General features: G+C 55.8%; 1 protein-coding gene across 2 annotated transcripts; it reads right to left on the bottom strand.

Annotated features, from left to right (window-relative positions):
* Nucleotides 1-206: 206 nt before the first annotated feature.
* On the bottom strand, nt 207-13,851 carry CASTOR1 (cytosolic arginine sensor for mTORC1 subunit 1). Of its 2 annotated transcripts, XM_001380309.3 has the most exons (9): nt 13,425-13,851; nt 12,526-12,596; nt 7,161-7,354; nt 5,583-5,715; nt 4,496-4,619; nt 3,557-3,670; nt 2,982-3,064; nt 1,865-1,959; nt 207-1,098 (listed from the first exon to the last, which is right to left on the bottom strand). In XM_001380309.3, exons 1-9 carry the CDS (start codon nt 13,535-13,537, stop codon nt 1,033-1,035), a joined length of 993 nt encoding a protein of 330 aa, XP_001380346.1. In that variant the 5' UTR covers nt 13,538-13,851; the 3' UTR covers nt 207-1,032. The 2 variants fall into 2 exon arrangements, with proteins under 2 accessions (XP_001380346.1, XP_056677481.1); XM_056821503.1 differs by lacking the exon at nt 5,583-5,715 and having other exon boundaries at nt 13,425-13,696.
* Between the last annotated feature and the right edge of the window lie 1,730 nt (nt 13,852-15,581).

The raw sequence follows: 15,581 nt of genomic DNA, 5'->3' as shown, positions 1-15,581 counted from the left end.
GGGGTTAAGTGACTTATCCAGGGTCACACAGCTAGGAAGTCTCTTAGGCTGGATTTGAATCCAGGACTTTCCATCTCTGGACCTGGCTCTCTAACCACTGAGACACCTAGTTGTCCCCAGGTCCTCCCCTTCTAAAGCCCCCAAGGAGGGCAGAGCCAGGCAGACGGAGGGGAGAGATGGGCATGCCGCCAATGCCTTCGACACGCTCCAGGGATGGCAAAGTGCTTTATTGAGAAGGAGATTTCTTTAAAACCACGCGAGGGAAGAATGGAGGCTCCTCCCTGGGGATGGGGCAGAGATCGCGGGCACCCCTAGGAGAGCCCGGCTCTCCACATGCCGGGAGGCCAGAGCGGGGCATGACAGAGGGCCGCAGAAAGGGGAGAAAAGACAGAGAAGGGGTGCTGCCCCCACCTGGAGGGGCATGTGCAAAGACGTTTCCCAGGGGTCGGGCAGGGGAGTGTCGAGGTTGGGGCTTCCCAAGCAAAGCCATCCACAGCACCAGGATTCCAGTTTGTGGGCACACGTGTGCCCACCCAGCTTCACGAATAAGGCACAGACGAGGGTGGTGTGCGTTTGTACGCGGAGGCCAGGCCTCTGCGCTTTCCTGCCCTCCAAGGGAGGCCACAAGGCGGGCAGAACTGGGGGGAGCCAGCCTTGGCCCAGCATGAGGGCCCTCCCTAACCCCCACCCCCGGGAGCTGGAGGCCAAGGAAACGAGCCAGATTCCAGAGGGTGGGAGGAAGGCTCGAGGTCATCTCTCTTCCCAGCCCCACCCCGGGGTGTCCAGTCCCCGGCTCCTCGGCACCTGCTTGGGCAACAGGACCAGGAAACCAACTTGAAAATGAAGAGTGAAAGGTGGCACCAGAGGGCGTCTCCCCCTAGCTCACCTACCCAGGGGGGCACCAGCCCAGCCCCCATTCCCCGGGGCAAACACTACATGGAAAGCTTTGGTTTAGCCTTGGGGGCCGCCAGAGTCCCCCCAGAGAAGAGGACGATGGTGGAGGCACAGGGAGATCCAGTCCACATCCAGCCACTACCGGCAGCTCTCCTGACGATTCTGTAGGACCTCGATGACGCTGTCGATGCCATCCTCAGGTACCTGCGGGCACGGGGGAGACGGGGCAGCCATCAGAGCTCTTCCCAGGGCACAAAGGCTCAGGTGATCAAGTCCAAAAGCCCAGGGGAAGGAGGGAAGAGCCCTGAACACTACCTAGAAGAGGAGGGAAACGGGAACCTCCTAGTGCAAAGCTGTGTTGTTGAGTCGTTTTTCAGGCTTGTCCCACTCTTCATGACCCCATTTGGGCAGAGATACTGGAGTGGTTGGCCATTTCCTTCTTCAGATGGTTTTACAAATAAGGAAACTGAGGCACACAGGGTAAAGTGACTTGCCCAGGATTGCCAGGAGCCATCAAAGACCACACTGTTTGACACGGTCGCACGTGGAAACTGGGGACTGCAAAGCAGCCCCAGGGAGGATGGAAACACCCACTGAAACACAGCTAAGCTACTGGAATGGTTTGCCATTTCCTTCTCCAGCTCATTTGACAGATGAGGAAACTGAGGCAAATGGGGTTAAGGGATTTGCCCAAGGTCACACAGCTAGTAGGCATCTGTGGCAGGACTCAAAATCACAAAGTTCAGTGACCCCAGACTCTGGGCATCTAGTGCCACCTAGCAGCCCTGGTGGAAAGTACACAAAGTCCACCAGATGGAATCTGGGGGATGGCACTCCCTGGCTGTGGGAAGTCTCACCATTTCTCTGGGACCCTTCCTTCTGTTTTCAAACAAGAGGGTTAGACTAGCCACTGCCCTGGAGGTGCCCCCGAGACAGGGGGGCCAGCAGAGGAGGAAGTGGGAAGACTCACCAGGGCGTGGTCGAAGTTGAAGGTGCTGATGTAGTAGGCGGAGATGTCGGCAGCGGCCAGGGGCCCAGCAATCTGGGCCACGATGCCACACTCATCTGGGACGGACGAGGAGAGAAGGCAGGAAAAGGGTGAAAAGGAAGGCGGTCACAGCTGCTCCTGGGGCTTCATGGGAAGGCAGGAAGCCCACATATGCTCACAAGCTTTGGTAGTAGAGGGAAGAACCCAAGTGCTCTAAAACCACCAGAGAGTGGGGGGGAGAGGGCTAGGGAAAGGGGCCTGGACTAGTTCCTTCTCCATGACTCAGTTTCCCACTCTGTAGAATAAGGCCGTTGAGCTCTTCAGCCTCCTAACCTGTGAAGCAGCACCTCTCAAACACAGCTTCAGAATGCCAGCTTCCTGAGGGAAAGGGCTCATTCATTTTTGTCTTTTCGTACCAAGAGCCAAGCACCATGTAGGTCATTTTTCATAAATGACTGGAGTTGAACTCAAGGATCTGGATTTGAATTCTACTCTGCTGAGTGACCCTAAGCCAGTCACTTAATTCTCTGAGGGTCACTTTTCTCCTTTATAAAAATAAGGCATTTGGCCTCAACAGTCTCTGTCTGACTGGCCCCAGTCCCCCTTTTCACACCGATACCCAGCCACACCAGCCTACGTTCCCCACAAGACATTTCCGTTTCCCACCTCCACACCTTAGTACAAGTAGTTCCTCATGCCTTGTATGCTTTCTCCCCCTCACCTTTGCCTTTGTTCAGTGTTTATTTAGCTTATTATTAGTTTATTTAGTGACCTCGTCCTCCATTTCTGCATAGCCCTGCCCCCCTCCCAAAACACTTTGGACTTCCCTGATATTTGTTCATCTGTAGAATGGATGCTCCCCGAGGACAGGAGCGGTCTCATTTTTGTGTCTGTATCCTCAATGCCTAGCACATAGTAGGCACTTAATAATTTCCACCAAGTTCATTGACTACTGTGTGCACTCGTCACCATGCTCACCTGGGCCAGCCAGGAACCTTGACCCAGGCTCTTGGCCGACAAAGACACTTGGAAGTCTCAAGCCCTTCGTCCACCCCACCATGTACGGGCCCAGGGAGCTCCCCAGCCAGCCAGGACTCACCAAAGCCCAGGGGCTGGCCCCCGATTCGAACCATTCTCCAGAGTTCTCCACAGGAGCTGGTGAGTAACAAGTCACTGGGGAACCTAGGGAAGGAGAAGGTGGGCTTGGCTCCTCCTCCTTGGCCTCCTCTTCCTCCCCAGTGCTGGCACAGGTTTGGGGCTGAGAATGAAGGAAGACACCTGCCCAAAGTTCCAACTCTCCCACTAACTTACTGGGTGACCCTAGGTAAGTCACTTCCCCTCTTTGAAGTCATTTCTTCCTCCGTTAATAAATATGAGGATCATCCGACCAAATCAGTTACCATCTCTGAGAGGGAAGGAGGAAGAGGGGAGGGAGACAATCTGGAGCTTATGGTTTTGGGAAATTGTGACATATAAAGAGTTGGGAAAATAAAATATGAGGACTGGACGAGATCCCAAAGGGGCCTCTCGGCTCGGATTCTAAATGGGGCTCCATCCTATCCTGTAATTGCCATCAGGATGTCTCTCTCAAGAGGTTCTGGGACCCCCACAACAGCCGAAAAGGGAAGGATGAGGCCACGGCCCAATCTAGAGCCAGAGGGACGGGCCGCCTACTTCTTCTGGGTCTCTGCGTCCATGACGATAGAGATATAGCCCTCGATGCGCGAGAAGGCGAAGAAGGGGATGGAGTCGAGGTCCAGGTCATCGGAAGCCCCCTCTTTGGAAGCGCTAGGTTGGTGTGGAGAGAGAAGGGGAGGAAGGATGGTGAGCGCCCCCTGCCCACAACAGCTCCATCCACCATCTATAGGGGCTGGGGAGTGGATTACACCATGGGTGAGAAAAGAGAGGGGCTGTGCTAGAACTGGCCAAGAGACCTTGGGAAACTCCATATGAAAAATGATCTCTTGGATAGTCTGAAAGGTTCCTCCCAGCCCTGACATCCCTTGTTCTAAGCCCTCTCCCCACTGTGACATCCCCTGTTCTAAGCCCCCTCCCAGCCCTGACATCCCTTGTTCTAAGCCCTCTCCCCACTGTGACATCCCCTGTTCTAAGCCCCCTCCCAGCCCTGACATCCCTTGTTCTAAGCCCTCTCCCCACTGTGACATCCCCTGTTCTAAGCCCCCTCCCAGCCCTGACATCCCTTGTTCTAAGCCCTCTCCCCACTGTGACATCCCCTGTTCTAAGCCCCCTCCCAGCCCTGACATCCCTTGTTCTAAGCCCCCTCCCCACTGTGACATCCCCTGTTCTAAGCCCCCTCCCAGCCCTGACATCCCCTGTTCTAAGCCCCCTCCCAGCCCTGACATCCCCTGTTCTAAGCCCTCTCTCCACTGTGACATTCCCTGGTCTAAGCTCCCTTCCTGATCTCACTTTCTGTGCTGATTGTTCTGTGGCCTTGGACAAGTCCTTTCTCCAAGGTGGCCCTCAGTTTCCCCATCTTGTGCCCTAAGGTCCTTCCAGTTCCAGAGCCTCTCACTTGTCTGGGCCCGCTCCCCATCTGGAAGCCAAGGGGCAGGCGAGAAGGGCAGGGCAGCCCAATGGGTTCGGGGCCCCCACCTGTGGGAGTAGAACAGGACATCCATGAGCGTGGTGGCGATGGCAGGGAGGGTGTCGGGGTCCAGCGTGAGGATGCAGAATCTGTTCTGGGGGCTCTGGATGGGGTGGACGGTGGGGCTGGGTCCTGGCTCAGGAGAGAGGGAAGAGGAGGAGGAGGAGGCGTAAATGCTCTGGACTAAGGCTGGCACCCTGCAATGGGTGGAGACGTGGTGCCACCTGGTGGCCACAGACGGAGCCCACTGCAAGGGAAGGAGATTTTCTTTCTTTGTCCTTTCCCTTCCCTCTTGCCCAGGGTCCCCCGGCTAGGAGGTGTCTGTGGCCACATTGGAACCCAGGACCTCCTGTCTGGGCTGGGCCTGGCTCTTAATCTCAATCCCTGGAGCCACTCAGCTGCCCCAGGAAGGGGTCTTCTCACCCCCCTCAGCCAACTGGTCATGAACCCCGCGATCCTGGAGGAGCCCCCGCCCTGGGCCTCGGTTTTCTCACCTCTCCAATGGGGATTCTGAGAAGGAATGGAGCCAAGGGAGCCAAAGGCTTCCCGAGAGGGTTAATAGTGCCCCAGCGAGGTCTGCTGTTAGCACGACTAGAGACTGCAGGGAACCTTTCTGGAGGTGGGGGGCTGCGGGTACAGAGCACGGCAGGTGCCAGGAGACGGCTGGCATTCGCATCGTTTTGCCGAACCGTCAGCCTCTTCCTTCTTAGCTTTCAGAAACGGAATGTTTGGCTGGGACAGAGGGTGGGGAAGAGACCAAGGACAGCGATCCTTATCAAAAGAGGGTAAAGCGGGACAGCGGGGTGGCTTAGTGACTAGAGAACAAGGCCTGAAGACGAGGGGTTGTGGGTTCAAATCTGACCTCAGACTCTTCCTCATCTGACTTCAACTGCCTAACCCTTACCCCTCCCTCTTTGGACTTGGAGCCAATCCGCAGTATGGATTTGAAGATGGAAGGTGAAGGGGAGCGAAAGGATCAGAGCAGCAGACCAACCCAGGCAGGAGGAGGGGGAGGACATGGGAAGGACCAGCATTTGGGCAGCTCTCCCAGGCAGGCACAGCCCCTCGCCCCGGCCCGGCCCGGCCGCCCCTCACCTAGTTTGGCTTTGTGGAAGCCATTGCTGGCGTCGTCACAGGCCACTGGCACGGGCTCTCCATCCACCTCCCGGTAGATGGCAAACTCTTGGGCCAGAGTGTGGATCACCACCGGCAGGTCCTGCTCCCGAACCTGCACCAGAGGGGGGCCGAGGATCCACTCGCTTATATAAGAGCCTCCCCCAGCACAGACCCACAGGCACAATGCACGCCCTGCCGTGATCTATGCTGCGTCATACATGCCACACACACAAGAGGGTCTGAGTTCTGACCCTCCCTCTCTCAATCCCCCCCACTTTTGCTCCCCTTCCATCTCTGACCCTGGCTCTCCTTCCCTCTCTCTCCTCCCTCTCCCCCCCCCCCCCCGTCTCTCTCTGTCTCCTTCTCCCTCTCTCTCTCTCTCTCCCTCCCTCTCTGTCTCTCTCTCTCTCTCTCTCCCTCTCTGTCTCTGTCTCCCTCTCTGTCTCTGTCTCTCTCTCTGTCTTTCCATCTCTCTGTCTCTGTCTGTCTGTCTCTCTCCCTCTCTCTCTCTCCCTCTTTCTCCCTCCCTGTCTCTGTCTCTCTCTCTGTCTTTCCATCTCTCTGTCTGTCTGTCTCTGTCTCTGTCTCTGTCTCTCTCTCTCTCCCTCTTTCTCCCTCCCTCTCTGTCTCTGTCTCTCTCTCTGTCTTTCCATCTCTCTGTCTCTGTCTCTGTCTCTGTCTCTCTCTCTCTCCCTCTTTCTCCCTCCCTCTCTGTCTCTGTCTCTCTCTCTCTGTCTTTCCATCTCTCTGTCTCTGTCTCTGTCTCTGTCTCTGTCTCTCTCTCTCTCTCTCTCTCTCTCTCTCTCCCTCTCTCTCTCTCCCTCTCTCTCTCTCTCTCCCTCTCTCTCTCTCTCTCTCTCTCTCCTCTCTCTCTCTCTCTCTCTCTCTCCCTCTCTCTCTCTCTCTCTCCTTCTCTCTCTCTGTCTCTCTCCCTCCCTCTCTCTCTCTCTCTCTCTCTCCCTCTCTCTCTCCCTCTTTCTCCCTCCCTCTCTGTCTCTGTCTCTCTCTCTGTCTTTCCATCTCTCTGTCTCTGTCTCTCTCTCTGTCTTTCCATCTCTCTGTCTCTGTCTCTCTCTCTGTCTTTCCATCTCTCTGTCTCTGTCTCTCTCTCTGTCTTTCTATCTCTCTGTCTCTGTCTGTCTCTCTCTGTCTCTCTCCCTCTCTCTCTGTCTCTGTCTCTCTCTCTGTCTTTCCATCTCTCTGTCTCTGTCTCTGTCTGTCTGTCTCTCTCTCTCTGTCCCTCCCTCACCCCCCCCCCCCCGCCTCTCTCAGCCCACAGGCCCAGCGTGGACTTGGGGCAAGCAGAGTCTCATCCAGGAGGTCCCTGGGAAAGGGCATGAGCAGACAAGTTGCATCCCAGGCCTCAAGTCTCCATCTTCCCTCTTGCTCCTCTCACTCCTGCCCCCAAAGCCTGGCAGACTTGGGCTGAGGAAGAAGGCAAATCCAAGGTCTTTTCTCTCCCTGCCAGGCCGTGGGGGAGCCGGGTGGCCCACGACCTCAGGGGGACCAGGAGGGTGTCTGACCCCCAACCCCGACCCCGTTCCCCCAAGATCTCACCAGGATGAAGTCCGTCTGGTACGTGGACAACATGAGCACTGACACGTGGTGCTCGGCCAGCGGGCTAATGACAGACCTGGCGATTTTGGTGACACCAACAGCCTGAAAATTGGTGGCGGAGCTACTGTTGGACAGAACGTTGAGCACCAGCCACGTAGCCTCGGCCACTTGTAAGAACTCTGACGGGGGCAGCTCTGTGGGAAAGAGAGTCTGGTCAACGAGTGAGGGTCGGGGCCTGCCTTCCTTCTTCCTGCCTCCTCTCAAAGCACAGTGCCATCTTGTAAGGACAGAATCCCTACAGAGGGCATCAGGAGGGCCTTGATTCTAGCCCCAGCCCTGTCGCTGATTTCTGTAGGACCTTAGCCAAGTCACTTCCCCACTGTAGACTTCTGGCTCCTCAAGGGCCTTAACAATCCCTGTAGGGGTGTCCGAGGGATCAGATGGTGCCGTGCATCACCCAGGGTCTGACGTGGACACATGAGCCTTCCTGATCCTAGACCCAGGCAGCTGGAAGAGGACGCCGCAATCCCAGAGCCCAAAGCTCTTCGTGTCACAGACAGGAGACCAAGAGGCCCAGAGAGGGGTAGTTACTTTTCCAAGATCCCACAGGAAGAGCCACGCTAGATTCCAAACCCCAACCTCTGGCTCCAATGTTCTTTGGGATGTACTGAAGTTTTTCAGTGATTTTGCTAGAATAAAGTGTTTCAAAGAAAGATGGCTCAATGGATTGAGAGCCAGATCTAAAATCAGGAGGTCCTGGGTTCAAATCTGACCTCAGCTGCTTCCTAGCTGGGTGACCCTTTTGCCTAGCCCTTGTCTTTCTGTCTTAAGAGTTGTTACTAAGGCAGAAAGTTAGGATTAAAAACAATTAAAGTGAAAAAACTTTTCTATGGTCACACAGGGAGTCAGGGATTTGAACCCAGCTCTTTGGACTGCAAAGTTTTCCTCTGGCCCATGATTTATGCTCCTGTGCCAGTCTCCAGCACAGGGTCCCTTCAAAGGACAAAATCCAAACAGTCCCAAAGTGTAAACTGAGCCCGACCTCAGCCAGGACCTGGAGCCCAAATCTGTCCTGGGCTTCCCCTCACTTCGGGGCCAGGCTGGAGCATACCGTTGGGGGCCCAGAGGGCCCCAGACAATCCTTCCCCCTTCCCACAACCCCGTGTGTCCCACAACCAGGATGTTCTTCTGACCTTCTGACCGGCTAGCGAGAGGCTATCTACATCAGGGAAGGAGCCAAAGCCTTCTGCGCACGGGCTTGCTGGCAGGCCGTGGGAGAAAAGTTCCCAGGCCTTGGTGCCAAGCCTCCTGGATGCCAGCGGGGAAGGCCGGGCCAAGCTGGGCTGGCCAAGCAGCCAGTGTCTGGGGAAGCTGTCGGATGAGGTGGCAGCAGCTGCCACCAGAGGGAGGCAGTGAGGGAACAAGAGGGGAGGCAGCCGCAGCCGCCCTGGCCGGGCACTGCCAGCAGCCCCATGGCACCCGCCAGCCCACCCTTGTGGAAATGAGAGGGAAGGGCTGGAGAGCCGAGGGGGCTAAGTCTGGACTCCAAGGCCAGCCCGACTTCCCACAGGCTGGGTGACCTTGGACGAGTCACAGCCCTCCAGCCCACTGTCTGGCAAAAGCAGGCACTCCCTGCGGGCTCTGAATGTAAGACCTCCTGAGCCCCCTGGGAAGGGGGCAGGACCCAGAGAAAGAAGCCCGGATCCTGGAGGCTTAGCAGAACAAAAATCCCCTCTACAGAGGCCCACCAAGCAACTAGCCGGCCTGTTCTGGAAGACCTCCAGTGACGGGGAGCTCACTATCCCCCAGCGTCACTTTGGGACAGCTCTCGTTGGGCTAAAGCTGGCTCTCCGCAATTCCCACCCCCAGACTGGGGAGGTGGGAGATGCCACTGGCAGCCCCACAGCTCTGAATGCCCCAACCCTTAGCATCGGGGGACGGAGGGACCACAAGGGACTGGCCCGGGGATGCTCGAGGTCAGAAGCCCCAGCCTGAGCTGGCAGGGGGTGGGGGTAGGGCAGTAGAGATGGGGGAGGGGCCTGGGCCTTCCCCAGGGTGGCTAGGCATACATAAAAGCTGCCTTTGTTGGCATCCAGGCTGCCCTGGGCTGGCTTCCTTCCTCCCAGCCGAATGGGCAGGCCCTGACCTCATAGTGACCCTAGAACACACACTCCATCCCCCCAGCATCCCAAGCCGGACAGAAGAGAAGTACAAGCAATAAAGGCCAACCAGGGAGCCAGCCTGGATGGCCAGAGCCCTGGTCTGAGTCAGAAGCCCTGGGTTCAGATCCTGGCTAATCATTATGAAGTATATGACCTTGGACAAGTCCCCTCCCCTCCCTGGGGACCAGTTTTTGGCTGTGAAATAAGGGGCTCCGAACAGATGACATCTCAGGTCCCTTCCAGGGCAGCAGGGTGGCACAGTGGATAGACTCATCCTCAAGTTCAAATCCAGTCTCGATTACTAGCTGTGTGACCCTGGCCAAGTCACTGAACCCTGCTGGCCTCTGTTCCCTCATCTGCAAAATGAGCTGGAGAAGGAAATAGCCAACCAGCCCAGGATCCTTGCCAAGAGCACCCCAGATGGAGTCACGCAGAGTGGCTGACCCAACACCAAATAGGGCCTTCCCTCTCTGGCACATTGTCCTCAGGCTCTCAACGGGTCTGAGTTTAGGGAAGAGCTGCCTGTCTCAGCCTCTGGGCGCAGTCTAGCACCAGCCGGACACCCCAAGCTTCGATGCTCTGCCTTCCCAGGCCTGGGGAGGTGGGCAGAAGCTGAGAACGTAGCTGCTGGGTGGCTGGGGCTCCCTGGCAGCAGGAGGGGCGGCCCAAGACATGGGAGGCAGGTCAAAACAGGGGTGCCAGACTCCAGTAGGAACGGGCCGCTAAATGACCCTGAAAATGGGACCCATTTTTCTGACTGGGATCCTGGCAAGGACTTGCTTAGCTAGTTAATGGAAGCAAGATTCAAACCCAGATCCTCCATCTGCTTCCAGAGCACAGATTTGGCTATAAGACCTGCGGTCTTTTGGGAGATTCCCTACCTCTGGCCAGGCCATGGGGTGGAGAAGGAGGAAAAGAAGATCTCCAAGACAACCAGAGAAAGCCATGAAAGGGAACCACGCTGTCTCTCACCCAAGTTAGGCCAAATTACATGCCAGATGGGAACTATGGTTCATTACTCCCCTTCTCACTCCCTACATCCTCTCTGGCTCACTCCTGCTCTTTCCAGGCCCTTCCCAGAACAGTCCAGGCTGCCAATGTAATCCTCCCCCTTCCTGGACTCTTCCCAATTAAAGTTATTGATTTAGGCATTGTGGAAAACACTAAAATAGCAAAGAAAAACAAAAATAGTTCCTTCCCTCGGGGAGCTTATATTCCAGGGAAAGGCACTAAAGTGTCTACCCTACCCCCTCCACCATCAGCTCTCCAAGAGAAATGGCCTTCCTGCCCCAAATAGAGGGGATCCCCTTTAAGGGAGGGGGACCTGAGCTTCAGAATCATTGCTTCAATTGTAGCCCCAAGCCCAGCCACACAGCTCTCATCAGCAACTCAGGAAGAAGCCTTTGAAGATGAAGATGACTGATTCTTCAGGCCAACAGGTAACCAGGATGGGGAGGAAGGTCCCTGTAGGAGACTGTGGTCAGAGGGGAACACAGCCCAGCAGTGTGGAGAGAGCGATGGGGGGTGGGGAGGACAAGATGAGACTTGTGAGCTCTCCCTTTCCCTCAATGGGCTCTGAACCAGGCTAGACCAGTAACTGCTGAACATGGTCCCAGGGGCCCCAGTCCCTAGCCTGCTAGGGGCCAAAAGACGACTCACAAGAATAACAAAATGGACCAGAGCAAACATTCAGACCCTGCCCTAGCAAGGCAAACATCAGACTTAAAAAACCCTAATTCATTCTGTTGTATTGATTACTATAATAATTATAAATAATAAACACATGTACATGTAGATAAATTATAGTAATCAATAAATGAAATTAATTAAAAACAATAAATATAATTATAGGGCTATATACAACTATATTGCTATATTATAACACTAAAATAATTTTTTCAGCAATTGGAAAGAGTTGATGCACATTTCTAGGTAAAGCCAACAATGATAAAAATTTCAACAGTAACCAAAGTAACTTACAATAACAAAGTAACTTACAATAATAAAGTAACTTACAGCAACAAAGTAACTTACAACAACAATAACATCCCAATGGCTCTTCAACCTGTTGAAATAACTATCACTTCCATTTACTTGTCTGTGAACATCAAATGAGATTGAAAAACACTTCAATGATGGAAATGCTGGTTATTATTATATTCTGTGCTATATCCCCCCTCCTCATCAGGATAGAAGTTCCTTGAAGACAGGTGTTTTATTTTGATCTTTTTACCCAATGCCTCAAATATAGTAGGTATTTAAATAAGTTTATTGAGTCACTCTGACCTGAAATCGGTATAAGGGAAAGATATAAAGATTTAAGAGTCAGAGGACCAGAGTTCAGATCTCAGCTCAGTCCCAGGGAGTTCCTGGGATGACCTTGGGCAAGTCACTTTCCATAAAAAGAAAAGTTTGCACCAGATGACTTCTAAGGTTCCTCTTGACTCTAGATCTTATCATTCTTCTCCCTGAGATCAATTTGTGGCCAGTGCCCAGGCTGAGAGTCTGGGTGATGAAGGTAGTGATGAAGGTAGCCCAGCAGCACCCCAGGGCAAGCAGAATTCTCAAGCACCAGGCCCTGCCTCAGAGGCCACAACAGGAAGTAGAAAGGGGGCTGAGGGCAGGCAGCTTCCAGGCCTGGGACCAGGCTCTCAATGACATACATATAGCCTGAGAGCTGGGTCCAGCCTTGGAAAATCTTCCACTTCATCTGCCTGGAAAGGGTGACCTTCCCCCATTGCTGCCTCCCCTCTAGAGCCAAGGAGCTGACTCCAAAAATCACAGTCGTCCCTCAGCTGTTCTGCTCCCTTCCCAGACCCTCCTGCAGCCAGCTTGGCTCCTTCCCTTCTCCCCACCTCCCCAGGGTGGGCACAGGACATGGAGCAGAGCAGGCAGCCTCTCTATCCCTAAATGCCAGCCATTAGGACTGTTTTACCAAAAGCAACTGGGAAATGGAAGTGATTTGGGGCCAACACCAAGCAGCCCCGATAGGGTGGCACAACTAGGAGGTAGGGAAATGTGCCCAGAGCCGAAACCCAGGCCCAGAAGGCAGCTACAGTGTCCCGAATGGCTGTCAGGAGGCTCACTCTCTCTCCAAGGGGCTCCGCAGGCCCAGGCCCTCCCCACGTATCATAAGTGTACCATGAGGGTGTCCTCCTGGCCCACAGGCTGGGGGAGAGGTAGAGCAAGGCAGGCCACCATACCTTTGTAGCCTTCTTCGTCCAGCATTAGGGTATAGTCTTCCGGGGTCTCTGTCAGGCTGAAAAACTTGCACCTAGGGAGAGGGCAGCCCCCTGAGCTGAGGCAAGGCACTCCCGCAGGCCCAGATCCCAAAGTCCAGAGGCCAGAAAGGATGAGCCAGTGGACCTTGTGCCCGGGCTCCATTCAGGCAGAACAAATTGGGTCCCCTTGCTCATGGGGTGCTGTGTGTTGGGGGATGGTGGGTACAGAAGGGTGCCTGAGCCGGATCCATGGAATCCTACTCCCAGGTGGGGAGGTTGGACCACCCAACGGGAGGAAATAGCTGCCAACCAATTCCCCAGGAGCAGGATAGTGACCCCTGCTGGTGCCCATCCCTCTGACCCACTGACCCAAAGAATGAGATGAGAATAGCTCATGGAGTCCCACCCCCTTATTTTACGGAAGTGGAAACTGAGGCACAGAAAGGGGAAGTAATTTATCCAGTCACACAGCTACTAAGCTGACCAGCTGGCTGGCATAGGACCTCCAGTCTCACAAACCTGCCAGAAAATCCACCATTAAGGCTGTAACAGTCACCACCAGCCCTCCCGTTAATATAGCGAATCTCCGAGCAAGGACAAGTCCAAGCAAGCTGGGAAGGGGAGGGGCGGCGTCAGGGCCACCAGCGTTCACTTTTAGGGCTTCCCTGGGCAAGTCACTGTCATCCCTCTGGCCCTCAGTGGCCTCATCTGTAAAGTGGGGCCAACAAGGGCCTGCGGGGCTGGCTCGGGGAGCAGTAGAGATCGTGGGCTGCAAAGCAGGGAGGAAGGAGGCTTTCTTCACCCTTCCCCCCAGCCCCAGACTGCCCCGGGCTGGGCAGCCAGCCGCAGGGCAGCCCCCCCAGCCCTGGCCCCCGCCTTACCGGCTCCGCTGCCTCAGGAAGAGCAGCTTGACTAGCGGGTGCGTGTAAAGCCAGAGGCCGGGGCGGGCGATGCTCAGCACCCGGACCCGGTGCTCAAGAATGTGCAGCTCCATGGGGGCCGCCCGCCGGCCGGCCCGAGGGAGGGAGGCCGGGGGGCTGGGAGGTGGCCGCTCGGGAGAGGAGGAGGAGGAGGAGCAGCCACAGCTAGGGGCAGCCGAGCCTGCCTCGGCCGCCTAGGCAGCCCAGCCCGCGCCAGCCCCAGGGCCAAGCCCACCTCTGCCCCGCCCCCTTGCAATCGACGAGGCCCCGCCCCGTCCCCCAGACCTCCCGGGCTCCGGCCAATAGCGAGCCGCGGCCTCTGGACCACGCCCCCTCCGGAATGGGAGGGGGAATTTGCTGGGGCCAGGAGGCGGGGCCCAGACGTGTACAGGGAGCCCCTGGAGTCCGGCCAGGGAAGGAAGGGGGCCGCGAGAGTGTTTGGGCAGGCTGGGGCTACCTGCGGGGTTCTGCTCGGCTTCCTCCGCCCCAGAACAAGCCCAGACGTCCAGCCTCAACCACCCCCCAAACTCCCAAGGGAAACGTGGATCTCGGCCAAGTGGGTCCACCCTCGTCCAATCAGGAGCAAAAACAGCAGGGGAAGAGGCGGGCCAAGTGTCAGACTCCACGCGGGGAGATCCCCACCCCCACGTCTGAGCCTGCGAACCCTCCTTCCTCCCTCCCTCTCTCCCATCCAGCAGTTCAGGGTACGAGCCCAGCGTCCCATCTTAGGACGAAGAAACTGGAGGTCGAAACTCCCAAGTTACTAAAAAAAAAATGTATCCGGGGCCTCAGGGAGCTTTCTCCCCTTTTACTGCCATCCATAGCTACCAGGGTCCCCACTTCCCCCAGAGCTCAATCCGCGGCTGATTCTACGTGAAAAAGCCACCAAGAAGGCAGTTGGGGCGGGGGCGGGCGGGGGCTCTTTAGGGAAGAGAAATGGCAAACCCAAGTATGTGTTTAAGGATTGGCTAAGAGGTGGGAGACGAGCTGGGCATTTAAAGGCAAGGGTCTGCCCACTGGTGCAAGCAAGGGGAGCACTGAGTTCCGGGGCTTCTTCTCCTAGTCTCCCTCTTGCCCACCTCCCTCCCGGATCTCCTCCCTCAAACCCCCAAAGCTTAAACAATGTGCCGAAACCAAGGGAAAGCGACTCCCAGGATCAAATGAACGTTGTCATCCCAATTAGGCTCCTTCTGCTGGCATCTGAGCTCTTCATTCCTCCTTAATTGGCTGTTCCAAGCCTGCCTTGACTCTCCGCCTTGCCAGAGCCTCTCCCTCCCCAATTAAGTGGGCCTCTTTTCCTCTTTGCTCCGGGCCAGATCCCAGCCCCGCTCCATTCGCCTCAGGGCTGCCCGACTCCTTTGATCAGCCCCTCGCCAGGCTCCACACCCTTATCTCCAGGATCCTCCTTTCCCAAAGCAAATCCTCCACAGGCAACCTCCACTTGACTCCGGGCCACTCCCTCAAGCTATCAGCCTCCGATCTCTCCTCCCTTTTCACAGCCAAAATGCTGCCCTCTCCGTGCCTCCACTTCCTCCGTTCCCATTGGCCCAGGAGCCCTGGGCAGATAATCTGCCAGCTACAGGCCAGTCAACAGAAGCTGCTCTCCTGTTAGTCCTCTTAGTGGGCGATGAGGGCTCTGCCAGGACCCAGACCTCAGGGGCCATCTCCTTGGACTGCCAAGTGGCAGCCCGTTTAGCCGGCCCTCAGGTTCTTTCCAGGGGGGCACAATGATGATCTCCTGAAATGGCTCCAAGGACCCTCTTACTAGTTGCCCAGAGAACTCAAACTCACCTTGGTCAGAATCTCATCGTTCCACCCCAACCTCCAAGTCATCCAGGAATCCACCATGTTCCCCTACTCTTCTCATCACCCAAATGGACACCATTCTAATTGAAGCCTATTAGCATCCTTGCAGGCCTCCCTGCTGCCAGCTTCTAAACCTACCTTCAACCTTCTTAAAGACAATTGTTAGGAGGGGCAGTTGGAGCCAGATCTAGATGGGATTAATTTCTGGCCTCAGACACTTCCTAGCTGTGTGACCTTGGACAAGTCACTTCACCCCAATCACCCAAGTCTTACCACTCTTCTGCCTCCATTCTGAGATGGCTTCCCTAATTT

Source organism: Monodelphis domestica, chromosome 3 (assembly GCF_027887165.1).
Source record: "Monodelphis domestica isolate mMonDom1 chromosome 3, mMonDom1.pri, whole genome shotgun sequence".
Taxonomy (NCBI): domain Eukaryota; kingdom Metazoa; phylum Chordata; class Mammalia; order Didelphimorphia; family Didelphidae; genus Monodelphis; species Monodelphis domestica.
This window is presented reverse-complemented; position numbering and strand designations above follow the sequence as displayed.

Coding starts and splice junctions, on each gene's coding strand:
- CASTOR1 (XM_001380309.3), bottom strand. CDS start 13,537: ATGGAGCTGCACATTCTTGAGCACCGGGTCCGGGTGCTGAGCATCGCC. Junction 7,355..12,525: donor GGACGAAGAAGGCTACAAAG/GTATGGTGGCCT, acceptor TCTTTCCCACAG/AGCTGCCCCCGTCAGAGTTC. Junction 1,099..1,864: donor TCAACTTCGACCACGCCCTG/GTGAGTCTTCCC, acceptor CCGTGCCCGCAG/GTACCTGAGGATGGCATCGA.